This window comes from Moschus berezovskii, chromosome X (genome assembly GCF_049115385.1).
Source record: "Moschus berezovskii isolate FMDL1 chromosome X, NW_MosBer_1.0, whole genome shotgun sequence".
NCBI classification, from domain to species: domain Eukaryota; kingdom Metazoa; phylum Chordata; class Mammalia; order Artiodactyla; family Moschidae; genus Moschus; species Moschus berezovskii.
The window spans coordinates 63,311,895-63,339,851 of NC_142488.1; the positions used below are offsets into that span (position 1 = coordinate 63,311,895).

Consider the following 27,957-nt stretch of genomic DNA (forward strand, 5'->3'; position numbering starts at 1 on the left):
TATGATAGTAAGAATTATTTCGTTTTCTCAGCCATGTGTGGTGGAGCATGGGTCAGGTTGGTGTATAATCTACTAAGACTTGAGAAAGCCTGAGACTCCCAGAACACTCACTTGTGCTTGTTGCTGTTTAGCTTATAACCATTCTGGCTTCTTCATCTACCCTTGTAGTCTCATTCTTTATGTGGACTGTTCCTTCCCACTTTGTATGGTGATTGAGCTCAACCACAGGTTTGAGGGAGGATATCCATGTTATCAGGGACCAGAACAGGCTGTTCAGGTACCCATTTTCACAGAGATATAAACAAGAATTTGTTTCCAATGAAACATCCAGCGCTTTACCTAAGTTCTGTGGACTGTGACCCTCTAAGTCCTAATGTAGGTTGGTGTTTGTTTCTTGGAAGATGGAACAAGAAAGGTATCCAGTAACTTAGTCATAAATACTTACCACCACCCTCTTGACTATTTATCAGGAATCTGCATCAGTTATTTTCAGTCTGCTTCAGCTCCTCCTGCCTCCAGTCTAAAGGAGTTTCTTGTGTACCTTGAATAAACTTGTGTAACTTATCGTTTGATTCCAGTCCTAAATCCACTCTTTACTTGAAGCACATGCCTTTTAATATTAACTGCAGCTAATGTTCAGATTCTTTTCCCAAACCTCTGAGGCACACAGTTATGTAAGCCTCATTTTATGGAAGCAGCTTATAGAGGTAAATTAAAAGTTTCTTGTAAGAGATAAGGTTATAATGATAAACCTTTTTTAACCTAATTTCTTATCAACTCAGAAAGTACCTTTATATATGTAGATAGGCAGTTTGGTGCTTCAGATTAAATTAGTGCTACTGGAATTTGAATTCTAGCTCCCTGCCACTTTTTAGCCACTGATTGCTGTGAAATGAGAATACTAACATTGCCTTTTTAAAGTGTCTGTAAGGATTAAATCCAAATAAAACATTTGGAACAGTGTCTAGCATGAGATAAACTCATTGTTATTAATATTTTTAAATGTCAAGGACATTTTATTTGTATTCTGTTGGCCAAATGCATAAATTATGAGATATATGGATTTTTGCCAGAAAATCAGGCACTATATAGAAGGTATTTGCTTACCTCTGTTTTTTTTTTTTTTTTTAAATCTACCCCCGTTTGTTTTTTTTTTTTGGTGTCAGGAGTGAGAGCCAAAAAGCTTCAAGTTAACTCCTCTTTATCTGCAGAATTCGGGGGGTTCTGGAAGCGGGCATCACAGTTCAGTGTTGCCAGGCACTTTTGGGTTGCTGCTTCACTCTTATCTAGGAGTCTGACCCGCGCCCCTGCCTCCACGCCCCACCCCTGCCCCCACACCACCATCCCTCAACTTCCCGTGTGATCGGGGGAGGCAAAGGAACCTAGAGGCTTGGACAATTCAAGCAAGGAACAGGGCTCGCTTATCCAAGTCCTCGCAAACGATGAAACTTTGTTCCGGAGGATTTGGCTCGGTTTTTCCCTATCGCCCCCCAAAATGAAGGATCGCTAAACTACGTCATCTGTGTGAAATGGCGCATTTACCATGGAAGTGATAGACATGATTCCGGAAGCACTGTTGCAGCGCGCCAAATTCATAACCACAAAGTTTGAATCTGCCTGGGGAACACACTGATAGGTGGGTACAGGGAGGGCGGGAATACGTCAGTTCCTACTGCCTGCTGAGCCCGGGCTCTATAAAAGGGCTTACGCTCGGTGTCCGTTGCAGTTGCTCGCGACGTTGCACACTATCCACTTGTCTGAGGAGAGCAGCGATTGACCGACCAGGCCAGAGGTTGCAGAAGCAGGTAGGTGAACGAAGGGTACCAAAGCGAGAGCAAAACTTGAAACTTGTTGCGGTTGAGCAGAATTAAAGTGAGGACCACCATAAGCCCTGGACACTGATTTTCCGTGAATTTTGAGACTGAGATTTTGGCAAAATATTTTGCCTGTTTGCACCTAATGCTTTTGGAAGAAGGAATTTTTGTGCACGTGTTAGTGAAATTAACTCCACTAAAAATGGGGGATGGTCAAGCAGATATACCAGTTTGGGGCATAAGAAATAGAGGCCTGGGAGGTGGCATGCAGTTGTAGCGGGGTGAAAGGCTGACTGGCTGGAGGTTGGAATATGGAGGTAGGGGCAGGTGGAGACTGGGTAGGGGTGCATGTGGGTGCATGTGTGTGCCTGGGGGTAGGGTGGGGGGTGGGGTAGGGTGGGGGGTGGGGGAGGGGTGGGGGGGTGGGGGAGGGGTGGGGTAAGGTTGGGGAGGGAGGCAGGGGTGTCGATGCCTGATCAGCTAGGGGTGAGAGGCAGGTGTGGGAGGTGGGGAATGGAGGAGTCGAGGCCTGACTGGTGCAAGACTCACTGCGGGCACTGGAAGGTGAGATGAGGGGAGGGATCTAGACCCCTGGGGGAGAGGAGGTGGAAGTTGAGGCCTGATTGGTGCAAGGCTGGCTCCAGGCAGCAGCAGGAGAAGGTTCTAGGCCTGTTTGTGTAAAGACCTCCTGGGGAGAAGAGGCAGAAACAAGTGGAGGGGGAAGTGTGCGTGAGATGAAGTGGAGGTGTTGAGACCCGATTAGTGCAAGACTGGAGGTGCTGGGAGGTGAGATGGGGGAGGGGTTTAGGCCCTTGGGGAAGAGCAGGTGGAAATCGAGGCCTGATTGGTGCAAGGCTGGCTCCAGGCAGCAGCAGGAGAAGGGTCTAGACCTGTTTGTGTAAGGACCTCCAGGGGAGAAGACGCAGAAACAAGGGGAGCGGAAGTGTGCGTGAGGGGTGGTGGAGGTGTCGCGGTCTTATTGGTTCAAGACTGGAGGGAGGAGGAGGAGTCTAGGCTTGATTGGGGCAAAGGTGGCGGAGGGGGAGGGGAAGGCAAAGGAGGGGGAGCGGAGGCACTATGTTGGGTGTGATGGTGAACAGAGGGCTCGAGGCCTGATGAGTGCGAGACTGGCTGAGGGAGAAGGTGAGAGTAGGAAAATGGAGGTGTGTGTGGGGGGTGACCTGATCCCCTGTGGGAGGAGGGGGTTGGGGAATTTGTGAGTTGGATTGAGGTGTGGGCATGTATGGCCTGGTCTGTGTAAGTCTAGCTCTGAACAGAAGTAGGGAGGCGGTAAAGGGGGGGCGTGAAAGCCTGATGGAAGATTTTCTTGGGGTGTGAGGTAAACGTAGGTGAAACAAAGATGCGGGGAGAGGGAAGAGAGAGTGGTGATGTGTGTGTGGGTTAGGAATACATTTAAGGGTGAAAGAACATTGGGCCAGGGACCAAGTAGTGCATGCTAAAGCCATATAATGGGGAGAAAATTGATCTGGAGGCTGATGAATGATTGCCGTCGCCTATTTCTGTAATAGGTGGTGGTTGAGGTAACTTAACGTCAGGAGCTCCCATGTGCTTTGGACGTTCTGACTGACCTACAAAAAGTCTTGGTGGGGCAAGGTGGGAGACAGGTCGACAATAAACAAATTTAAATACTTCTCATTTCGTGGAGTGAAGTTTTGGTTTTAAGTTACAGTGAAGAAGCTGCTTAAAGGCAAATGCAGAGTGTAGAAACATCTAATTGGTTTTGGTTTCTTAACAGACATGGACAAGTCCAAAGAAGGGCTTGCCTTTCCCCCTCGTGTGAAGATCGAGGATGATGAAAGGTGAGATTTGAAAAAATTGTTTTCTCTTAGTTTAGTCCTACTCTGTTATCAAACCGATTTTTCTCCAAAAGTATACGTTTATGTAATTTAGAGTCTACAGAATGTATAATTCGGTTAGTCATAAAATGACAATTGTAAAGAGAGATCTTAGAATCATGGGAGTCCAGCCTCCTATCCAATGCATGAATCCTCTATATATAACAGCTCTTTTAGTGGCCAGGAGTATGCAACTCCATGAAGCAACTTAATGCATTGCTGAACATAATTTCTAGAAAGCTCATCATTCTGATGACCATCAAGGCTGTCCTTTTGTTATTTGCACCCTGTTGTTTTCAGTACTCCCCTCTAGAGGTGCACAGATGAAGTATTTTTCTTCTCCATGATAGGTATTTTTAATAGTTGTCTCATCTGTTAAGTCTTCATTCTCCTGAAAGGTTGCTCTCTTTTTCTCCTTTCCAGGTAAGATAAGCATACAGTATGGTGTGGAAGAAAGTAGAAACCATAGAATAGAGAGTCTCGAAATTGACCCAAATGCATATGAAAATTTAGTTCATGATGGAAAAAAAAGACACTTCAAATCAGTGGGGAAAAGATAGATTCACTGATAAATAATTTGAAGATAATTGGTTGACCATTTGGAAAACAGCAAAAATTGTATTCTTACCTCATCACTCCTTATAGCAAAATAAATTACACATGGATAAAATAATTTAAAATTAGAAGTGAAACCATTAAAAATGCTAGAAAATATAGCTGGATTTTATTTCCAATAATTTTGAAGTGAGGAATGGCTTTCTAAATTTAATATCCTAACAAAAACATAAAAATGAACAAGAAACTGAAAAAAATATTTGTATTACTTATGATAAAAGGCCTTCTTCCTTAGTCTACAAAGAAAAAAGCAACAATTAGGGAGTTCCCTGGTGGCCTAGTGGTTAGGATTCTAGGCTTTCACTCTGGTGGCCTGGGTTCATTCCCTGACTGGGGAACTGAGATCTCACAAGGCATGTGGCATGACCAAAATATAAATAAAAGCAACAATTAAAAGGTGAACAAAGAGAGAATGGGCAAAAGGTAGTTCTCAGGGGAAAAAATACAAATGGCCTATAGACGTTAAAATTTATTCAAATTTTAATTTTATTATTTAAAGGAAGAATTTTAAACAAGTTACCATTTTTCATATATCAGATTAGCAAAGATTTAAAAAATTTTGATAATACCCAGTGTTGGCAAATCCATAGGGAAATTTCATGCAGTCATGGTGGGACTGTAAATTGGTATAACCTTTTTGGAGTGCAGTCTGGCAATATGAAAAATTTAAACGTCCATGTCCTTTGAGCCAGTAATTCGACTACAAGGACTTTTTCTTTTTAAAAACAAGTGGTTGTATCATGCATGTTCTTTTTGTAGTTCACTCTTACTTTCTCTTGACTCCTTTCCCCTACTTCTCCTATGTCCCTTCTCCCTGTAACTCATGCTCATTGGATCACATCCAAACAGTACACAGACTGTTTTGGTCTTTGTTCAGTTCTGTGGACGAAGGGTGTATGATTAATTACTAGTGCACTGAGAAATACATACAAGGGTGTTTACTGTAGCATTGTTTGTAATAACACAAATTTGAAAGGAGTTTATATATCCTAAGGGTGTACTTGAAATAAATTATGGATCATCCAAAACAAAGTGATAAGAGCTATATATGCTGATAGTAAAAGTACTAAGATCTATAAAGTCAAAAACTTAAGCTGCAGAATAATTCATAAAGCATAATACTATTTATAAGAAAAAAAAGCTTTGTGCACTTGACTTGTAAGGGTATGTGCTTATGCTTGAGAACTTTCTAAAAGAATAAGAAACATTATTTATCTCTGGAAAGTGGGCCTGTTGGAAGAACAGGGACAAAGTGTTCCTCTACTCCTCTTCTCAGTGTATTTTATCAGTCGCAAACCTGTCTGGTAAACATTTGTTCTTGATAGCCATTAAAATGGGGAGGATTAATAAAAGAATGCAGCAAACAAACATTTGGAAACATATCTTAAGAAGTAATAGAAAGAAATGCTAATTTAAAATTATTTACTGCTTAAACTAGCAAATTTTAAATATTTAGTCTTATTATAGTAATATTGCTGACACCGTAAACTAGTACGACCCTTTGGAAACAAATAAGGAAATGCATCTAGAGCTATAAAGTTGGTCTTACTTTAGACTGAATAATTTGACTTCTGGAACTCAATCCTAGAAAAATCCAATATGAAAGTAATTAAATGCACAAAGATGCTAGTTGCGTCATTCAACTAAAGAACCAAAGTAATGTGTGTGTGTGATAAAAAATGCACAACGTAAAGTCCCAACTCTCTCCATGACCCTCCGTCACATGCCCCAAATAGGGAATTCCCAGGGCACTTGGTTGGCATTAGTTATCCCCCAAGAAGCAAGCAAGTATATTCTGCTTTATAAATCAGCCCCTTGAAAACTTGGTTAACAGGAGTCACTCCTCTAGCATTTGATGAAAAAATTGAGAAACCTGAATTCCTGAAGCTATAGATGCAAAGACCAAATGCTGGGCTTCTGCTTGGAGATTGCTCTTGAGGCTGGACAGCAACCTGCCAGGCTCTCCACGCCCTCGCTGCAAGTTAGGACCATTATGTCTCAGTATCTGGGCACTGTATTTTCATTTATGCAGGTGATATTGTTAGTTGTTTATTTTTGCTTTAGGCTGACTCTGTACTTCGGGCTGTCTCATAGATGGGCATATATGTGTAATTAATTTTTTTTTATTTGGGAAAAATTTTTTTATTGATAAATCATTGAGACAGTATTGAGTATATATTTTAAAAGGCTCCCCTTTAAAAATTTACTTATTTTTAATAGAAGGATAGTTACAATATTGTGTTGGTTTTTGCAGTACATCAGCATGAATCAGCCATAGGTATACATATGTTCCCTCCCTCTTGAGCATCCCACCCCTCTAGGTTGTCACAGAGCCTCAGTTTGAGTCCCCTGAGTCAGACAGCAAATTCCCACTGGCTATCTATTTTATATTTGTTAGTGTATATGTTTCCATGCTACTGTCTCCATTTGTCCCATCCTCTCCTTCCTATCCCTCCCCCGTGTCCATAAGTCTGTTCTTTATGTCTGCGTCTCCCTTGCTGCCCTGCAAATAGGTTCATCAAAACTGTCTTTCTTGATTCCATATATATGTGTTAATATGTGATAATTTGTTTTTCTCTTTCTGACTTACTTTACTTTGTATAATAGACTCTAGTTTCATCCACCTCATTAGCACTGACTGAAATGTGATCCTTTTTATGGCTGAGTAATAGTCCATTGTATATACTTATCACAGCTTCTTAATCCATTCATCTGTCGATGGACATCTAGGTTGCTTCCATGTCCTAGCTATTGTAAATAGTGCTGCAATGAACACTGGAGTACATGTGTCTTTTTCAATTTTGGTTTCCTCAGGGTGTGTGCCTAGTAGTGGGATTGCTGGGTCATATGGTGATTTTATTTCTAGTTTTTTTATGGAATCTCCATACTGTTTTCCATAGTGGCTGTATCAATTTACATTCCCACCAACAGTGCAAGAGGATTCCCTTTTCTCCATGCCCTCTCCAGCATTTATTGTTTGTAGATTTTTTGATGGTGGCCATTCTGACTGGTGTGAGGTGATATCTCATTGTAGTTTTGATTTGTATTTCTCATGATGTTGAGCATCTTTTTGTGTGTTTACTAGCATCTTTTTGTGTGTTTACTAGCCATCTGTATGTCTTCTTTGGAGAAATCTGTTTAGGTCTTTTTCCTACTTTTTGATTGGGTTGTTTGTTTTTCTGTTATTGAGTTGCATTAAGCTTCTTGTATATTTTGTAAATTAATCCTTTGTTAGTTATTTCATTTGCTATTATTTTCTTCTATTCTAAGGGTTGGGTTTTCATATATGTAATTAAATTTTTAAGTGGAAAAATATTACTTAATGACATCTAATAGACAAAAAATCCTTTAAAAATGAGGTTCAATGGGGCTGTGGGTGGGAGGGTGGAAAATAATAAAAGGGATCTTTGGAACCACTTTTTGAGATTCATTTATTTATTCAGCAAATATTTAAGTACTGATTTTGTACTTAACAGTATGAAACAGACACACTTCGAGATCCATGTACAGGTTACTGTCTGAAATGGGAGATAGATGCATGTAAACAGGCAATAAACAGTATAGTGTGATATGATAAATGCTGTGAATGGGGAGAAGTACATGACCATATAGGATCTTGTTTAATTTTCATAGTAACCCTCTGAGATAAATGGTTCTTTTACAACTGAGGCCCAGGTTTGATTTACAGAAATCGAGGTGAGCGGTAATGATGATTTAGAGTAGGGTGGTGATAGTGAAGTTGGAGAGATTTGGATAAGTATAGAATATATTATCGCTCAGTTCAGAGACTTTCCCCACATCTTAACATTTCTGAGGCTGGGATGCTTCATACATTTGATAGCATATCATCATTTGGTAGTGTTTTTTTCCTTTCTTAGAGGTACATATAATAATGTATTAGATTAGATGAAATACACTCTAGAAATAGAGCCAACAGGTCTTGCTGATGGATTGGACATGAGAGGTAAGAGAGAGCAAAATCAAGGATGACTCCTAAATTTTTGGTTTGCATTGCTGGTTGGATGGTAGTGCCATTGACTGAGATGAGTAAGACTGTAAAGGAACAGAATGGAAGGACAAAATTAAAAAAAAAATCTGTGTTGGCCATGTCACACTTTAAATAGTTAGTAAATATCCAAGATGTCAGATAGATAGGTGGAGTTCAGTGGAGAGTTCAAGTCTAGAAATATAAGATTGGAGGACATGGGGTCTAGGGATAGTAGGATGAATGACCCAGGAGAGAGGGGTCAGACCTGCAGCACAGCATGGAAGATGGCAGGAAGCAATTCCTTGAGAAGGCTGCAGGGGAGAGATCCAAGAAATAAGGGAGGGTATGGCCTTAGGTGGGGCTTCCCTGGTGGCTCAGAGGTTAAAGCATCTGCCTCCAATGTGGGAGACCTGGGTTCAATCCCTGGGTTGGGAAGATCCCCTGGAGAAGGAAACGGTAACCCACTCCAGTATTCTTGCCTGGAGAATCCCATGGACGGAGAAGCCTGGTAGGCTACAGTCCACGGGGTCGCATAGAGTCGGACACGACTGAGCAACGGAACGGAACGGATGGCCTTAGGTAGTGGAGGGGACACTGCATTCCTTATTAAGGCAGAATTGGTTATAGTTACAGACAGGTCAGTAGATTTGTTGGTGGGAGGAGGAGTTCCTGTGTGATTACCTCTTATTTTCCCAGTGATTTATGGGACAAGGTCATTGAAGTTTTGGCAGTCTGACAGCAGAAATGCTACTGACATACATAATACAAAGAGTGGGGGACTGGTTTTCACTGAGCAGTCAAAACCTAATTCATACTCTCTGGTGCTCACAGAGTAGTTTTGTTTTGTTTTTTTTTAAGCGCAAGATTCTTCGTTTTGTTATGACTACCACACAATAAGCATGCAGAAATCCCATATTGTAAAAATTGCCCTGTTAGAGTCACTTTAAGAATAATTGGATCAGAAAAGCAAATGGGTCACCTAGTGGGCTGGCTATTATAGATGCTAAATAAATGGCTGAGTCAGTGAATGAATGAACCATAGATGTACCCATCCTATTTAATTATCCCATATTTATTGTTTCAGAAATTACCAGTAGAATACAGGCCCATGTTAAAAGTAAACAATACAGAAACATCTAAAATAAAAAGTGAAAGTCAACCTCACATGTACACACCCTCCCATTCTTTTGAAATAATAATTATTAATAACTTGATATTGATTCTTTTATATCTTTTTCTGTAGTTACAGGAAAGCATAATCTGTATGGTTTATGACTTCAGTTTTAAAGGGAAGATCTCTGGCTACTTAAAAGTTTTCAAGGGCTTTTATTTGATGTATCTTCGAAACCTTCTAATATGATTTCTTAGTCCTTCTATGGTAGAGTTCTGGGTAAGCCAAATGGCCATTCTTAGGTGCATATATTTTCTAATATGCACCTAGTGACATGAGCGGAGAAGGCAATGGCAAGCCACTCCAGTACTCTTGCCTAGAAAATCCCATGGATGGAGGAGCCTGGTAGGCTGCAGTCCATGGGGTCACTACAAGTCAGACATGACTGAGCGACTTCACTTTCACTTTTCACTTTGACACATTGGAGAAGGAAATGGCAACCCACTCCAGTGTTCTTGCCTGGAGAATCCCAGGGACAGGGGAGCCTGGTGGGCTGCTGTCTATGGGGTTGCACAGAGTTGGACACGACTGAAGTGACTTGGCAGCAGCAGCAGCAGTGACAGGAGTCTTGAAACACTTTCTAGGGACTTGTACGCCTGGTCATAAATTTTAATTGAAAAGGGTACTGCTGCTGCTAAGTCACTTCAGTCGTGTCCGACTCTGTGTGACCCCATAGACGGAAGCCCACCAGGCTCCCCCGTCCCTGGGATTCTCCAGGCAAGAACACTGGAGTGGGTTGCCATTTCCTTCTCCAATGTGTGAAAGTGAAAAGTGAAAGTGAAGTCGCTCAGTCGTGTCTGACCCTTAGCGACCCCACGGACTGCAGCTTACCAGGCTCCTCCATCCATGGGATTTTCTAGGCAAGAGTACTGGAGTGGCTTGCCATTGCCTTCTCCAGAAAAGGGTACTACATTCTACTTTTTTGACCACCTATTTCTTCCTTAGTGCTGTCCTCAGACCTTTTTACTTTTCCTGTTGGTTACCTGCAAACCTAGAATTCGATGTTTCCTCTTTGGGAATTAGAGTGGAACTCTGTTGTATAACTTTTTGTGTCCCATTTCTGATCCCTGATTCCTTTTGTTTGACCTCTAAAGAAAATGTGTGTGTGTGTAACACAGAAGTGTGTGAAAAGATAGATGATGTATGAATCACATTTTAGTGTATATGTAGTGATATATATTGATAATAGGTTTCATATAACCAAAGTCACATTTTGACCCATATCTAGAAAACCAAGAGATTTCATTCTTGATTGAACAAAAATGACTTGAAGCCTGCTATTGAATAAGTCCAGTGTACAATGACCAATAAGTGAATAGAAAACTTAATCAAGGGGGTGAGCCAACATGTGTGTTTAAAAGGTATATAATCAGTCCAGTAATCAGTCTCAAGGCCAAAATAAAAGTCTACAAGAAGTGGTTAAGGCTGATTTTTATATGTAAAACCTTATAAGTATTTCATAAAACCTAATAAATATGTAAAGCAATATAAATATATGTTAAACCTTAGAGCTATGATGCTCAGTTTCTTCAGCACTTTACTTTCTTTGTTAGCTGTATGTCACAATAGTTCATGATAAGATTACCCATGATTAGGTCCTAGAATTGGAACCTGGCTCCAGCATGGAAGTATGGCTTTTCTGAGCTGGATTTTGAGATTCTCCAAATCATCATGAGTGGCTGATTTAGGGGATGTCCAGTCACTTGCTATCTGGTGAGCTAAAGAACCCCCAGCTGGAATGTGCTTTGGTGTCACCTCAGATAGTACAGTTAGTATCTGGGGTGGGGGGGATTGCTTCAGGACTCCTCTTGGATACCAAAATCCTTGGATGCTTAAGTCTCTTACATAAAACTGTGATAATTGCATATGATGTATGCACATCCTCCCGTACACTTTAAATCATCTCTAGATGACTTATAATACCTACTATGACTTTCCCGTGGTCATGTATGGATGTGAGAGTTGGACTGTGAAGAAGGCTGATTGCCGAAGAATTGATGCTTTTGAACTGTGGTGTTGAAGAAGACTCTTGAGAGTCCCTTATACTGCAAGGAGATCCAACCAGTCCATTCTAAAGGAGACCAATCCTGGATGTTCATTGGAGGGACTGATGCTAAAGCTGAAACTGCAATACTTTGGCCACCTCATGCGACGAGTTGACTCACTGGAAAAGACTCTGATGCTGGGAAAGGTTGGGAGCGGGAGGAGAAGGGGACGACAGAGAATGAGATGGCTGGATGGCATCACCGACTCTGTGGACATGAGTTTGAGTGTACTCCGGGAGTTGGTGATGGACAGGGAGGCCTGGCGTGCTGTGATTCATGGGGTCGCGGAGAGTTGGACACAACTGAGCGACTAATCTGATCTGATCTGATCTGATGATGGAAATTCTTCGTAAATAATTGCCACGTAGCATATTCAAGTTTTGCTTTTTAGAACTTGCTGGCATATTTTTTCCCCAAGTGTTTTCCATCTGAGGTTGATTGAATCAGCAGATGTGGAACCCTTCAATACAGAGGGCTGACTGTAATGTGAAGCTCAAACAACCAGCCAAGCAGCCTGCTGTTAGCTGGGGTAGAATGAGTGCTAGGGCCTCTGGCAAATTGTGAGGCAGGGAAGCAATGGACCCAATGCCATGGTTCACCACAGGGAGCAGTTGCAGGTTTGAAATCACCGTCTGTTTTCTCCCCAAGAAATGCGCTTCAGCATTTGTGCCTTTACTCAGGTAGCAATCCCGATCAGTAGATCCTCTTCAAGCAGCAAAGCCCCAAAAGGTGTCCCCCTTGCTCTTTTGCCCTTTTGATTTTTAACTGTAATTTCTGCATCCTCAAGTCCTTTTCCCTGTGGTCCCTTTCTTGGAATTCACTTTCATATCTCTTTTTTTGTTTTTAACTTTATTTTTTACTTTTTGGCCATACCTCATAGCATGTGGGCTTAGTTCCCAAACCAGGATTTGAACTTGCTCCCCGTGCACTGGAATGTGGAGTCTTAACCACTGGACCACCAGGGAAGTCCTCATATCTTTAAATAGAAATATACCACTGGGCAGAAAACAGGCTTCTCACTGATAACTAGTGATACTCAGCTAACATTCTTTCCCTGACTCTGTGCAGTAGAGCACAAAGCAGCTTTGAGCAGCTTGTGGCTTCTAATTTTTCTTCTCCACTATTGTGATCTTCATTTCATAATCCCTTAAAGCCTTTTTATGTTTCAGAAACTCAGATTGGTGGTTCTTTTCATATGAGATTTCTGACATTTGGTTGCTAATATTGCTAGTAGCTTTCCTTTAAAACAGAACGTATTTTATTTTGCAGTTCCATTATTACTGTGGACTCAGAAAATGATGAAGATCTTGACTGCTGTAAGTAGTCTCCTCAAAGCAGTAATTTACAATCTAAAGCGTAATTTAGCCATGTCTTCGTAGAGATGACTGAAATGTGATTTTGGACATTTGGTATAAGCTGTTCTAGCTTTGTTTCCTCCAGGGCTCTCTCTAGATTGGTGAAACGAAGTTTATTACCCTACTGTGAGGAGCAGAGGATGTCCTCTGTGCTTCTTTCCAATTTGCTTCCTGTCCTCTTTTTCATTATAGTTCTCCTTACTTTTAAACTCCTCTCTGTCTCTCATGGGAGATGACTTAAGAGTCCACCATAAATTTTAACTGAGTCTAATTTATGGACTTTGGTTTTAGGGAGTTAAAGACATAGGTAATCAGATTTGACCATGCTTTCTAATGCCCTCTTTCTTTCTCTGATTCAGTTATAACTGGAGTGAATGTGAAGAAGGAGAATATCAGGTGGGTAGGAGAATTGGTGAAAGTTGACTTTTTTAAAGGAATAATGTTTGGGTAAGATGATTTCAGAATAAACATCACATTTTCTCTGTGAATCCTATGTTCAGGGTTATAATGGGTGTTGGATCTCACAACTGGGTTCAAAATACTAGACCCCTTATCACTGGCCCATTATCTAATTGGTCAGTTTCTTCTTCATAATGTCTCTTTGAACCATCCCTTAACTTCTAGTCTCCGCTACTAAGGCCTTTATCAGTTTTTACCCTTGTATTCATGCGAGAGCTTCTTAAGTGGGCTCCTCACCCTGATTTATTCCTCCTACGATCAAGTCTGTATTCTACTTCCAGATTAATCTCCTGAGACACTGCTTCGATCATATTAATTTTCTATTCAAATTGTCTATCTAAGAGAAATCAAATAGGTAAGCCTAGGAGTTAAAGTCCTCTGTGAATTGGCCATAACTTGTCAGCGTTATCTACTACTTCTCCTATTTAGGAGTCCTCTGCTACACCAAGGGCTGTTGCCCAGGTGCCACACTATAGGAAGTGCTAAATTTACTGGAATGAATCTGAAATAACTGGTTTCCATATCAACTTCTTGAATCCTCTAGGAACGTGAATTGGTTATTTCTGTTTCCCATAGTAAGACGAAACAATGCTGTCAAGTGGGAAAATGTTTTTCTGGCTAGTTCTGATTTATTTCTGTTGATTATTTTTGCAGCATGCAAGCCACCAAGCCTGACACCAATGTGTGGAGTCAGCAGTTGCAGTCAGCTGAAATTCTAGAACTGAATAATGCATTGTATAAAGCTGTCTATTGGAAATGATCGGTTTTGTTATTTATATTTTTGAAGTTAGGTCTATTGAGGTATGATTTACATACAGAAAAACTCACCCTTTTTAGGTATACAGTTTGATGAGTTTTGACAAATGTATATGGACTAGGTACTGTAACCATCACCACAGAGATGCAGAATTTCCATCATTGCCATTCACATTTTAAATGGTATGTCATAGATCCTTAGAAATATCCTGATTTTCAATATTATATGCTATCAAGCCCTTGATTGAAAATAAATTTAAGAATATCCAATTGGTTTCATCCTGTCTCCACTAGATAGATGTTGAACAAATATGTAAAGAAAATCCATTTCGAGGTGTCTTCCTGGAATGCCCACAGATCTTGGTCCAGTTCTGGGGCCTTCCATCTGTGGGATACTGTAGGAAGGTTGAATTTGGGGAAGAAGGTGATGTGTTCAGTTTTGGGTATGCTGAGATTGACGGGCCTACAGGCAGGGCTGATATTAAAAACATTTAACAACCAAGAGATACAGACAGGGATTAGTCAGGATGGCTGCCTGACTGGTTCAAACAGACACCACCAATGAACAGTTGGTGAGGCTGTACCTGTGTAGACTGACTAAAAATTGACCCTACCCGTATTGGCACTAGGGAGCCAGAAGTCAGAAGCAGAGTTGGGCTGGTGGATAGATAACGTTTACCCAATCCTTAGGGATTGATTGGCTTGGCATGAAAGGGATGTGGATAAAACCTGGGGACGAGCGAGGAAGGGAAATGAGTGAGAAGGAGTGGGCAAACAGGTGAGAAGAGAACCAAAATCAAATCGTGTCCCAGGAATCAAGAAAAGAATTTTAAGGATGGAATGAATGGTCAACAAGAGAGCAAAGGTCTGTAAACTTGGCAGCTTAAAAGTGGTGAATATGAAGGAAATGGATGAATAGATTTGTGTCTGTAACGGGGGCAGACAAGTTCTCTAGCAGCGTTTTAAGTAGTTTTCTCTATCATCATAAAGGTATATCACACTTATACACTGTGTAGGAAATAAAGGTGGTGAATTTCAGCCTTCTGGAACATCTGACCCAAATACCTGGGACAGCTGAGAATGACAGTCCCAGAGGTGTGCCCACAACACCCGCATGCTGGGTGTCACAGGGATACTGCTCACTTAGAGAGGTGGTGCTGGCTTTGGGTTGCAAAGAGTAGCGCACCCGGGAGAAACCTCCCCTCTGATCCTGCCTCTCTGCATCTGTGGCAGGGGGATCTCAACGTGGATAAACAGAAATGGCAATTAACTAGACAGATTCTTCCCTTTGAAAGGATTCAGACAGATTGGAAAGGTTTAGTAGGAAGGTAGGAAAGATGGAAGATCAGGAACAATGATTGAGTAGTTCCAGAGGAGGGGAACAGAGTTACTTTGGGAAACCAACAAAATCATTTCAAAGCGATTTTGCTCACTGGAGAAAAGTATCATAGAAAATGCCATGAAAAGAAGAATGTTGCTTTCATGCTTTTGTTTTTCTCTGTCCTGTCACTCAGCTATGTGGTGATTGACTCCGATTCTGATGAGGAATACCTCCCTAAGAAAAAGAGACCTAAGATAAATGGAGTAAGCAGCAAAGGCAAGTATACTAGTGACTTGGAGAAAGAGCTGTGTGGTACAGCCTCAGCATGCACAGCCATCTCAGGATGAGAGTCAGCAGACATTCTGTTTTGAATAATTTCGTAGTGAGTGCCACTGTTTTTCCTTCCTATGTGCTGGATGTGGATATGGCTGGGTCCCCTGCACTCCCTGGTTAATTTCCTAACAGAGCAGCAGCTGTTCCTGCTGCCGTAGAACCTAGGCATCACCCTCTGTAGAGTTCTTACCTACTCAGCATTATGTTGCAGGAGCATAGGAAGTTAGGAACTCACCCTGAGCAGCATGAAGGTTGCCCTGCTCTTCTACCTTCCACTCTTGATCTCTCTCTGTGTGTAGATGACAGGGAGGAAGAAGGGACTCACTCTTTTCAGCCTGATGGAGATTAGGATGTGTGAGGCTTACAGGCTAGCTGGCAGTGACTTCTCAGGGGTACGCTTGTTTTCTCTGTCTAGCTGTTTGTCTTTGCCTTTTGTTACCCTCTTTATATTTTCTAGACAGTCCTGTTTTTCTTAGTGTGTATTTGCCATAACAGATCCTTGCCTCTTTGAATTCAGAGGCCCTCATCACCTTTCAGGAGGTGTGGAGTTTTACTTACAGTTCAGAACCTGTTCAGTGGGTTTGAGACATAGAAAGACTAGGAGCTTCTTAAACCTTTGGGATAGTATTTTACTGATCTCCGTTTGCTTAGGACCTGACATAGGACAAGAAACACAGGCACCTGCTTAAAGTACTGGCACCCTTAAAAATACTGGCTGCTACTTTGGTAACTACCCCCCGAGCTAGCATTGGCCAGATTCTGCTAGTTAACCTGGGATATCAGAGCAGGGAAAGGATAGGTGGTTTGGAACCCTCATCTCCTATTGTTCATCACCTATCCCATCTGATTTCTTTTTTCCCCTCCTCTCTAGCTCTGAATGGATTGCCTGAGCAGGGCAGAGGTCCAGATGCATAGTAGGGGGTGTAACATGACAAGCTTCTGCAATGTACACAGAGCCCCAGGGGAAGTAGCTTTAGAGTAGGGGCCTGAATGACAAAGCCGGAGTCAGTTGCTGACTCCTTTAATCAGAAGATCCATAAATCAGGTTCATTTACAATATTTTGTCAATTTCAGGTGTGTTAGTTTCATAGCAAAGTGATTAGGTTATGTACACACACATATATTCCTTTTTTGTATTATTTTCCATTTTAGTTTATTACAAGACATTGAATATAGTTCCCTGTGCTATACAGTAGGTCTTTGTTGGTTATCCATTTTACACATTGTAGTGTGTATATATTAATCCCAAACTCCTAATTTATCTTTCTTCCCTTGCCCACCTCTTTCCCCTTTTGTAACCAGAAGTTTGTTTTCTAGGTCTGTGACTGTTTCTGTTTTATAAATTTGTTCATTTTTGTCCCTCCTTTTTAGAATTTAAGTTGCATGTGGGAAATCTTTAAATCTTCTAGGAGGGATGACTTTTTTCCCATAGGAACACCCACTGCTTTTTCTTTCCTTACTGCATATCTGCAGTTCTTTTTTTTTAAGTTCTTTGATAATTAATTTAAATCATAGATGAAACTCAAAATATATTATCCCAAATATGGAATTTTAGGATAAAGAGTTTTTGCACTATAAATACATTTTTATAACTTGTCTGTGCTGTGATCTATATTTTTTACATCCAGAATCATAGAAATCTAGATGCTGAACTCTGAGCAGAATGCAGACAGCTTGTGTCTTAGGCATGCTGCCCCTTGTTTCCAGATGAACGGATGGGTCCTCCGTGAGGCTGGGGACAATCCCAGTGTTCCCAGGGCCTCTTGGTGCTGGCATCAGAACTTCTGTCCTCATTTTCACATCAGTGGTTCTGAGAGCTTTGGACTTACGGACTAGTTTAAGAAAGAAATTTTTTGGGATAACAAAGGATTGCCAATTTTTAATTTGTCTAATGATGGAAATTCCAACTATCATCTGTCATCATAATTTCATAAAGGGCACCAAAAGTTTAATGACAACATAATCTCAAAATAAAGTACAGTCCTTTAAGTTATGGAAAGCAGACTTGACTCGCAGGGAGAACCCACTTTATTATTCTCTCTCTCTCTTTTTTTTTTTTTTTGCTTTGGCCCAATTAAAATATACAAGTTTCAGGCCTGTGGGAACCCCTGAGCACCTCCATGGCGCTACTCAGAGAATGTGATTTGAAAATTGCCTCTGGGTTTGAATTGCTATTTCATCTGTCACTGTTCTCAGTAAAATAAAGTAGCAGAGGGAAAACAGTCTAAAATAACTGATTTTAAACTATGATTCATTATACCACAGTTCCTGGCTTGTTTAATTTGTGCTCAATAATCTGAAGTTGAGGGGGCTGTGAGGGTGGGGGGAGTATGTTTATACATGATTGTGTTTCAAATTTCAGATAAGAGTCAGAAAGTGTCTGATACTAATAAGGAGCTGACCCAGGGGCCTCCAGTAGTTATCATTGATGATGATGATGATGATTTGAAGAACCATGTGGTGATAGAAGATGATTCGTGTGATCAGGACCAAGTTGTCAAAAATGAGAAAGTCTTCCAGCACAAGTCTTCTGCAGCTGGTAAGAAGAATCGTCTGAAAAATCTCTGCCAGCTGCCAAATGATGATCCGAAAGCTAAACCAGAGATGTTAGACAGAAAGTTGTCAACTAATGAAGAGCCTACACCTGTGGTGGAACAACCAAGGAAAAGGAAATGTAAAACCAAAAACATAACTGTGCCACCTGGTAAGTCAATCAAACCAAGTGTGTCTGTCCCACTGACTAAGCCTAGTGCAACAAGTGTGCCAGCCAGGCTCGCTGTGCCCTTTCTCCCAGATATGTCTGTCTTGTAGAATCTGTCTTGCTTATTAACCCTCTGCCATGTTTCAGCAGCTCTCTAGTGGCTAAGGGTGGCAGCCATCACAGTGAAAAGTCTCTTTCTGAGGAGGGGGAGGGATGGCCTTGTTACCCTCATGCTCCCAGGCCTAATTGCCACTTTGCTGTAGGAAGCTGTAAGTCTGAGCTGCTCTTCCCTCCCAGGTTCCCAAAGTTCCCAGACTTCATCAGTAGTAAGAGCACTTACATAACTGTGTTAAGTATCTTTCTGAATCTGTCCCCCTAGTTGATGGTGAGCCTTCTTTTCTTTTTTCTTAGCTGCGCCATGCAGCATCCGGGGTCTTAGTTCCCTGACCAGGGATCAAACCCATGCCCTCTGTAGTGGAAGCACAGTATTAACCACTGGACCATCAGAGAAGTCCCGATAGTGAGCCTCTTGGTGAGAGGGTTCTCACTCATCTTTTAGTCTCTCCCAGAGTCTAGCCTGATAGTTGGCATGTAATTGATGTTTAATAACTTTTTTAGATAAATGAATGAAGGGCTGCTGCTGCTGCTGCTGCTAAGTCACTTCAGTCGTGTCCGACTCTGTGTGACCCCATAGACAGAAGCCCACCAGGCTCCCCCTTCCCTGGGATTCTCCAGGCAAGAACACTGGAGTGGGTTGCCATTTCCTTCTCCGAATGAAGGGCACTACCTCCTAAATACATGAATTTCTAGCTAGTTCAGTTCAGTCGCTCAGTCGTGTCCGACTCTTTGCGACCCCATGAACTGCAGCATGCCAGGCTTCCCTGTCCATCATCAACTCCCGGAGCCTACTCAAACTCATGTCCATCAAGTCGATGATGCCATCCAACCATCTCATCCTCTGTCGTCCCCTTCTCCTCCTGCCTTCAATCTTTCCCAGCATTAGGGTCTTTGCCAATGAGTCAGTTCTTTGCATCAGGTGGCCAAAGTATTGGAGCTTCAGCTTCAACATCAGTCCTTCCAATGAATATTCAGGACTGATTTCCTTTAGGATTGACTGGTTGGATCTCCTTGCAGTCCACGGGACTCTCAAGAGTCTTCTCCAACACCACAGTTCAAAAGCACCAATTCTTTGGTGCTCAGCTTTCTTTATAGTCCAACTCTCACATCCATACTGGAAAAACTCTCATATCCATACTGGAAAAACCATAGCTTTGACTAGACAGACCTTTGTTAGCAAAGTAATGTCTCTGCTTTTTAATATGCTGTCTAGGTTGATCACAGCTTTTCTTCCAAGGAGCAAGCATCTTAATTTCATGGCTGCAGTCACCATCTGCATTGATTTTGGAGCCCCCCAAAATAAAATCTGTCACTGTTTCCATTGTTTCCCCATCTATTTGCCATGAAGTGATGGGACCGGATGCCATGATCTTAGTTTTCTGAATGTTGAGTTTTAAGCCAACTTTTTCACTCTCCTGTTTCACTTTCATCAAGAGGCTCTTTAGTTCTTCACTTTCTGCCATAAGGGTGGTGTCATCAGCATATCTGAGGTTATTGATATTTCTCCTGGCAATCTTGATTCCAGCTTGTGCTTCATCCAGCCCGGCATTTCTCATGATGTACTCTGCATATAAGTTAAATAAGCAGGGTGACAATATACAGCCTTCATGTACTCCTTGCCTGATTTGCAACCAGTTTGTTGTTCCATGTCCAGTTCTGTTGCTTCTTGACCTGCATACAGATTTCTCAGGAGGCAGGTCAGGTGGTCTGGTATTCCCATCTCTTTCAGAATTTTCCACTGATACATGAATTTCTAGCTAGAGCAACTAGCAGTGTGGGTACTAGACAAAGGAGAGAAAATTTGGCTTGCATACTGGATAAAGGTGCTGCCTAGGATGGGAACCACCCTCCTCAAAGCAAGTGTGTGAGCTATGCCACACCATTTCTTATACTGATTGTATAAGAACTTATACCGTTGCCCCCACAATCTAACCTTCTATGGTATATTCATGTAGCGTCATAATAGTCTTCGGTGCCTAGGATAGAATCCTGCCCCACTTACTCTGCCTGCAGCTCTGTGACTCATGTAGGTAAAACCTTTCATGCCAACTAATAGAGTAGGATGCATGCTTCTGAGAGAAGCTTTTAGCTCATCCTTGTTAGTTTTTATTAACACTAAAATGTTACTCTGGGCTTGTCTGTGGGGGCCTCTCCTGGGTTTGCCTTCCTGTTAGTTGCCAGTTGGTACTAATTTTCAGGGTATGGATGAACTATTATCTTTTCAGCTGTTAAAGAACGAAAGAAGCGTAAGCCTTCAAAGAAGAAACCCAAGACAGCGCAAGTTGAAAAATCCAAGCCTGGGTATGTACTGCTCACGGTCAGTGGCTCAGGAGTTGACTGCACAGTTGTCACATGCGAAGCCATTCACTGGTCACATGGGAGGGTCTTTGAGGGGGTGAAGAGGTCTAGTGGGCGGCATGGGACAAGTTTTGTGTCCCTGAATTGGGAGGATAGACTCAGCAGCAGGAGGAAGGTGGGGAGAGGAGGACCCTCTGTGCCCGCTTCTTCCCTCTCCCTAGCAGAGCTGGTGTGGGTGCTCCACACAGAACCCAATAGTTCTGGGCAGACTGGAGCTTATACCCCCACAGCAGCTCTGGCCTCTGAGATTTCCTTTGTCTTTAAACTCAGATTGTTTAAATGATGTGTAGCCATACAAGATCCTTTTTTTCAGGCTAGGTACAGCCTTATGGCCACCAGTTTTCACAGAACTAAAAGCAAAGGCAATAGGAATGGTGAGAAGGCAGAATGAATGTGTTCCCATCCATTGGAATTGCAGGGAGGCAGTCAAGACCCTTACTCTTTTAAAAACATTTTTTTAAAATTGAAGTGTAGTTGATTTACAATATCATCTCAGTTTCAGCTATATAGCATAGCAATTCAGTGTGTGTGTGTGTGTGTGTGTGTATTTTCAGATTCTTTCCCCTTAGATGTTATTACATAACATTGAGTCTAGTCCCCTGAGTTGTATAGTAGATCCTTGTTGATTATCTGTTTTATATGAACCCTTATTCTTACTACCTATATATTCTTGCTGATTTTTATATCTTAAATGTTAGGGTGAAAGGGCTTGCTTGTAGTCCATTTATCTTTATTAAGCTATATGTTACGTATATGTTGATACTGGTATTATATTGTTATATTGATAGTGAAAACAGCAGGTCATTTAGACCAAAGACATGTTAATGCTCAAAGGAAGCAAAAAAAATTAATGCATTTCCTCACTTAGATTTCAGGAACTTCACTTTTTCTCTTAAAAATGTGATAGAGTGAACATACTTTATTTTTTTAACTTGCATTCGGGAATAATGTATACTTCCATCTGAATTATATTACAAAAGAAGGGGTATAGTTGAAGGACTGTGTTTCTTTTTTACCTGTATTTTAGGGCAATAAATGCATCTTAAGGGTCAGGCATGAGGGCAACAGAGAAACTGGACTTGAGTAGAGAGGCTCTCTGTTTCTGCATTCTTCAGTTTGGTGTGCCCTTTCTTAGATGGGCCCCTCTTTAGCAAAGCTTCTCTGGATTCTTAGATCCATATTTAAGCTGCTTTGCTTCTAGGGACATGTGTCTTGGGTAGGTCCCAGGTTGCTTTGCTAGAGAATGTGACGAATGAAGGAAGAAGCTGCTCCTTTGTGTCCTTGTCCTCTGCCTCATCCAAAGAAGGCTGGCCTGTTTGGATTCTTCATTGTTGCCTTGCTGCTTCCTGTTTCAGTCCGTAGGCTTCCTGTTCTCAGCATTGTTCCCATGGAGGCTGCTGGCTGGTCATGGTGTCCTGTGTACCCGTCTGGGGTCTTGTTGGTTCCTCTGATGTGGAGATGCTCAGCCTGCAGTAGAGCGGCATCACCACTGAAGTGAAGGCTTGCTAAGCCACAAGCTGCTTGACATAAGCACAGACACACACAGGGTCATGCTCTCTGCTGAGGTCTGTAGAGGGTTTATGTTTTTATCTGCCACCTTTTCTGATGCAAAATTTGCTTTCAGAGCTAAATAACTGGAGGCAGAAATGTTAGTCACCTATATCACGTTTTGGGGTGAAAGATCCTTGCTTTAGCTGCCTTTGTCTTATCTGGTACTTTTCCCCCACCTGCAGCCCAGGCACCTCTTGTCGGGTTTTATTTTGTGACTTAAGGGGTAACAAGTGTCTTGGCAAAATCTCCGTTTCAGGAGTTCTGTTAAGTCAGAAACACTTCCTTATGTTTGCTAGTGGTTTATCTTTTCTTCTCTGTGGGCTGATCTTTTTGGATTTGTGGATTGTCCAAGCCAAGATTAAAATGCTTCAGTTTAAATAAATAGTTATTACAAGTGTGTTTTTTTATGGGCTCTGCACTATTCTTTTTTTTTTTTTCACTATTCTCTGTGCATTTGAATTATGCCTTGAAAGATGGGACAGCAATAGTGGTCTAATGGAAAGACCATGAGATTTGGGTTGGTATATTCAGTGTCTCTGAACTTTGGGTAAGTCATTTAACTTCTGAACTTTTGTTTTATCACGTGCCAAGTAGAAATGGTAAGACTAGTAGTAGCTTCTTTGGAGGATGGTGTGAGGATTAAATATGATGATGTAAAAAAGAAATTCTTGGCATATGATGAAGTGCTCCACGGAGGGTGGGTCTCCGGAGAAGTGGAGGTGTGACCATTCTAGGCCGTGGACAAATAGGTTTTGCCAGGGTGTGAATGAACTATGCGAAATGTCAGTCCATGTCCTGGGAACATTTAAGTTGCTCACTTTGGCCAGAGTGGAAATGGTAGCTGAAAATAGAGATTGGAACCAGGTTGACCTGGGCCTGAAATATTAGGCCACAGTGAAAATGTTAGGCCACACAGAGAGGGACATCACTGGAACATGGCCTAGGAAAATTAATCTGAAGGTGTATGTGTGTGGTTGGATTAGAAGAAAAAGAGCTTGTAGGTAAGGAACACAGTGGGATGTTATAGTAGCAAGGCATAGAGAAGAGGACAGGAACTTGACCTAGGGTGGTGACAACAGGGTGGAAAGGAGGCTGGCTGGAAGAAATGATGTGAAGCAGACAGTGAGCTGTCTTTGTGCCTAGTTGAATATGGGGTGAAGGAGAAAATGGATTTTAAAATGTGTCTCAGGTTTTCAGCCTATTGTAACAGAAGTTGGACAATTAAACACATTTAGCTGGCGACATACTCAGGTTAGTTGGTTGGAGATTTGCACTGGGCACTTGTAAACTTAGAACTAGATCTTAGGAGAGAGGTGGAGACTACAGATCCAGGTATGGGATTGCTCCTGTTGGGGTTGGAACCATGGGCTTCACATCTCTGACAGTGTGCAGGGAGTGAAGGGGAAAAGGCTATGAGTGGAACCTTATAGGAGATGCCCTCATAGCAGGAGCTAGAAGGAAGAGAGACCAGCGAGTCTTCTAAGTCTCTCTTGACGTGACCTGTATATATGCATTTCTTCTATTGATTTCTTTCGCTCTATAAAACTCAGCTGAATTTACTTTTGCAGGCCTTCTCAGTGCAAAATACCTGGATGTTTCTTTCATGGCCTTGAAAACTTAAAAGAGTATTCTGGAAAGAATTACAAGCGAAATCAGGATGAACTGATTCAGAAAATCTACGCTCTGGCTAACAGCTCCATCTATGATCAAAAGGTAGAGTCAATGAATAAGCACCTATTGAACACTTGCTGTACACCCAGCTCTCTTGGGTGCTGGGAGGTGTGCAGATGTACTAACTGTATATTTCCTGCCCTTGAGAAGTGTGAGTTTAGATGGAGAGGGGAGATGAGACATGCATATGTGAAAGAAACAATGTTTTGTGGGTTATGGTATATGGTCCAGACTGTTACTACCACAGGTGATCAGCAGAGGGAGAAATCACTGAGAGCCTGAGCAGTTGGGAAATAGGATTGCCTGGAGGGATTGAGGCTTGTTTTGGGTCTTGAAGGATGGTAAGTGGAGAGAACAGCAGTGGCTGGGGAGATGACAAGTGTTGAGGCTTGACTATCTGGAAGAGAGGGTTTGTGTTAAGGATACTAGGAAAGAGCTATGGGACCTTGGGCAAGTTACTGAACCTCTGTTTGCTCATCTGTAAAGTGGGGGCAGTAGTAGTAAACCTCCTGCCTACTACACGGAATTACTGTTAGGCCTGGTAAGTGAGTCCCCCTGAAGTACCTAGAACAGGGCCTATGATATGGTGAGCAATACATGTTAGCTGGTGTAGGCCTGGTTAATAGAGGGTCTTGGGAATCAGGTTGGAGGAATTTGAATTGAAATCAGTAGGCACCACTGCCCAGGAATATGATATAACATGCAGTGACTGCTGAAAGAAATGGTTTTTCAGTAGCATGGGGGTGTGGGCTGGATCGGAGAGAATTTGGAGGCAGAGAGACCTGTGGTCATTAGGTTTTTCAGACTTTATTGTCTCTGGTGATAAAATTTTCTGCATGGAAAGTTCTTAGATTTTTCTAAAGGTTCCCCAACCTTTGGAGCCCTTCCTGATGACAGTAGTATTACATCAGATGACTCTGATGGGTGGAACCTTAAGTGTTCTTAGTTGCATTTTTAGTCATGCCTCATGGCTCTCATGCACGGTCTCTGTCTCCTAGCCCAGCAGAAGTGTCCTTTCCTTGGCTGCCCCTGACTTTTGTCTCCATGCATGGGAGCACAGATTCTGCATTCATATTCTTGCAACAATCTTGTCTTTACCTGGGCTTCAGTTTACATTTTATTCTCCCCAGAATGTTAGATTTGCAAAACTCTTGAGTTGATATTTTCTGGTCTGCTTAGAACTGCTTTTTTATTTGTTCTTGTTTGCTTTTTGTTCTCAGATGCCGGAGAAAATTGACATTGTCTGGAATAAAAAGATGCTGAGAACTGCTGGCTTATGCACCACTGGCGAGCTTCGATACCCTAAGAGACAGCGTTATGCTAAGATTCAGATTTCTCCGAAAGTCTGCGACTCTGCAGGTGATGGTGGGGGTAGGGTGGCTCCTCCGCCATACTTCCTTCCCACACCTGAAGGGTTACTCTCGGATGCTGGTGTCTCGGCCACCTGTATCACAGCTTTCCCTATTACTCCTTTGTGGACAGGTTTACTGTGTGTTGCTTAGAGGACGTTATTATTGGATGTCTCCCCACCACTGAGTCTAGTTTGTCCATATTTCTGCCGGGCCTAACTTACTTTCTGCAGCTTCCCACTGGAGGCAGCAGCATCTCCATTCTCCCAGTAACAAGTTCAAGGGTCCCTATATCTAGTCTATCACTGGATGTTCATAATGACTCTCCTATTATCATTCCTTCTCTGTCTTTGCCTTTGCCCAGCTGTGGACCCTTATCACCTCATTTTTCTCCCTGCTCCGTGTGATTTCCTGATAGGAAGCCTCAGGCTTGCCAGTGCCTGGAGTGTGGCTTACGAGGCCATTGTACTTTGCCTCCCTCATTGGCCAGTCTTGTCTCTCACTACTCCACCTGTGCTTTAGCCAGCCTTTCTTCATGCTGGCTTTGAAAATAGACTGCACATTTTACTGACCCCAACCTTGGCTCACTTTTCCCACCACATCTAGAAAGGCCTTGATAATTTTGCCAATCCAGCCAATTGTTAATTGCCCAGCTTTTCCATGGAGCTTCTCCTGACCAAACCCCACTGATGTTCTTGGAGCGTGGCCACTGGGTCTCAGCTGAATGTATTTGTAGCATTGTCCCATAAAAAGAACACACTGGAGCTTTTCTGAAAGCACTTGCTCACCTGAGGCTCTCTGCCATTAACAAAATTAGGTTGAAGGTGGTTGAAATTTCACTTTCAGAATCCTGGGGAGATAACGCTTATTCCTGCCCACATTTACTTATAGGTCTGGTCGGGTGGAGAGTCTATGGGTGGTTGGGTAACAGACCAGGAGTAATTGGTTTAAGGCTCAGTATTTCTTTCCATTCCTCTTCTAAGACCGACTTCGGGACACTTTGATCCATGAGATATGCCATGCAGCCTCCTGGCTGCTCGATGGCACCCGTGATTCTCATGGTGACATGTGGAGATACTATGCCCGAAAATCGAATATGGTGCACCCGGAGTTGCCCAAGGTCACCCGTTGCCATAACTACAAGATTAACTACAAGATTCATTACGAGTGTACTCGATGCAAATTCAGGTAAGACCCTTTTCAGACTTTTCCAATTATGTTTCCACTGTGGCCTCCACATGACTCTTCAGGAAGTACATGGCTATCTGACTTGAGGAGTAAAACTTCTCTACACCTTTCCGTGTCTTCTTTCTCCATTCTCTTCTGCTTTGAGCTGGCCTGACCACAGCCCCTTCCCAGTGTCCCACTTTCTGAGGTCCCACAGAAAACGTCTGGCTTTGGGCCCCAGGCCGGCAGCTCCGCGGGGATGTGGAGGGACAGTAACTGACCGCTTTGCTGTGTGCTGTCTCTCTCCTTAGGGTCGGGCGCCACAGCAGGTCGCTGGACACCACCCGCTTCATGTGTGTCAAGTGCACGGGTACTCTGGTCGTGTTGCCGCTAACTCGGAAGGATGGAACCCCCATCCAGCCCCACGTGAGGCCGTTTGCCAAATATGTACAGGAGAATTACAGAAAAGTCAAGAAGGAGACAGAAGGGATATCTCATGGGGATGTGATGAGAAAGCTCAGCAAGGATTTTTTTGCGAAAAAACAAAGTCAGGGTCTTTGAGGTTACCTGAGAATATATTTGTGTGAGATGAGTCATCTTTGGTTTCATCTATTAGTAAGGAGTTTTAGAAAGATACGTTTGATGCTGTTAGAATTAAGATTCTTTGAAAAAAGCTTGTTGTTAATGATGATTGTTCTTCACCAAGGGTTCTGTTGCTAACCGTTTTATGCTGATACTCAAAAGCCCTTTGGATCTACCTTGGGTCTTGCTTATATACTATTAGCTTGTAGAACCAAGTGCAAAACATGTAGAACGAAATGCAAAAGAGAAATGCGTTTTTGAGAGTGGCAGGTTGAGAGAAGGAGAGACATGCTGCAAAGAGAACATGTTTTATAGGCAGTACTTCAAAACCCTGTTGGAACCTGTTATACCTACATAGAAATAAGAGAAATGTGCTTCACGAATTGAGTTGTTCTTGACATTGTATGAAGTCATCTGAGCCAATGTATCTGTTTGTAAAAGAAGAAAGAAGCCACCTAAGCAATGTAATTGTTCACTGAATAAAAATAAAATGTTTTTTGGAGTTTACTTGTTAGCAAAGTCTGTTCATTGACAACCCATGTCCAGAGCAGAACAAACCCTTGGGTCTTTTGTCCAACACCCCTGATTTTATCAGCTTTCCAGGATGTGTCTGGAAGAACAGCCTCCAGTTGGGGTTTCTCTTGGATTTTTGTGACTGCCCCTAAGCACTTAAACAACCTCCCCACTTTGGTGAGGTGTCTGGAATATAGACTGGAATCAATGTTGTACTTGTTTGTTATTTCTGCCA

At 42.2% G+C, this 27,957-nt stretch overlaps 1 protein-coding gene across 1 annotated transcript; it reads left to right on the top strand.

Moving 5' to 3' along the window:
- Window positions 1-6: 6 nt before the first annotated feature.
- Window positions 7-27,715, top strand: GCNA (germ cell nuclear acidic peptidase). Its single transcript, XM_055437766.2, has 12 exons — window positions 7-1,636; window positions 1,727-1,805; window positions 3,571-3,634; window positions 12,759-12,805; window positions 13,204-13,240; window positions 15,574-15,656; window positions 18,076-18,417; window positions 20,757-20,832; window positions 24,009-24,153; window positions 25,332-25,470; window positions 26,444-26,648; window positions 26,939-27,715. The coding sequence occupies exons 3-12, from the start codon at window positions 3,573-3,575 to the stop codon at window positions 27,186-27,188; spliced, it is 1,386 nt and encodes a 461-aa protein (XP_055293741.2). The 5' UTR covers window positions 7-1,636; window positions 1,727-1,805; window positions 3,571-3,572; the 3' UTR covers window positions 27,189-27,715.
- The last annotated feature ends 242 nt before the right edge of the window (window positions 27,716-27,957 follow it).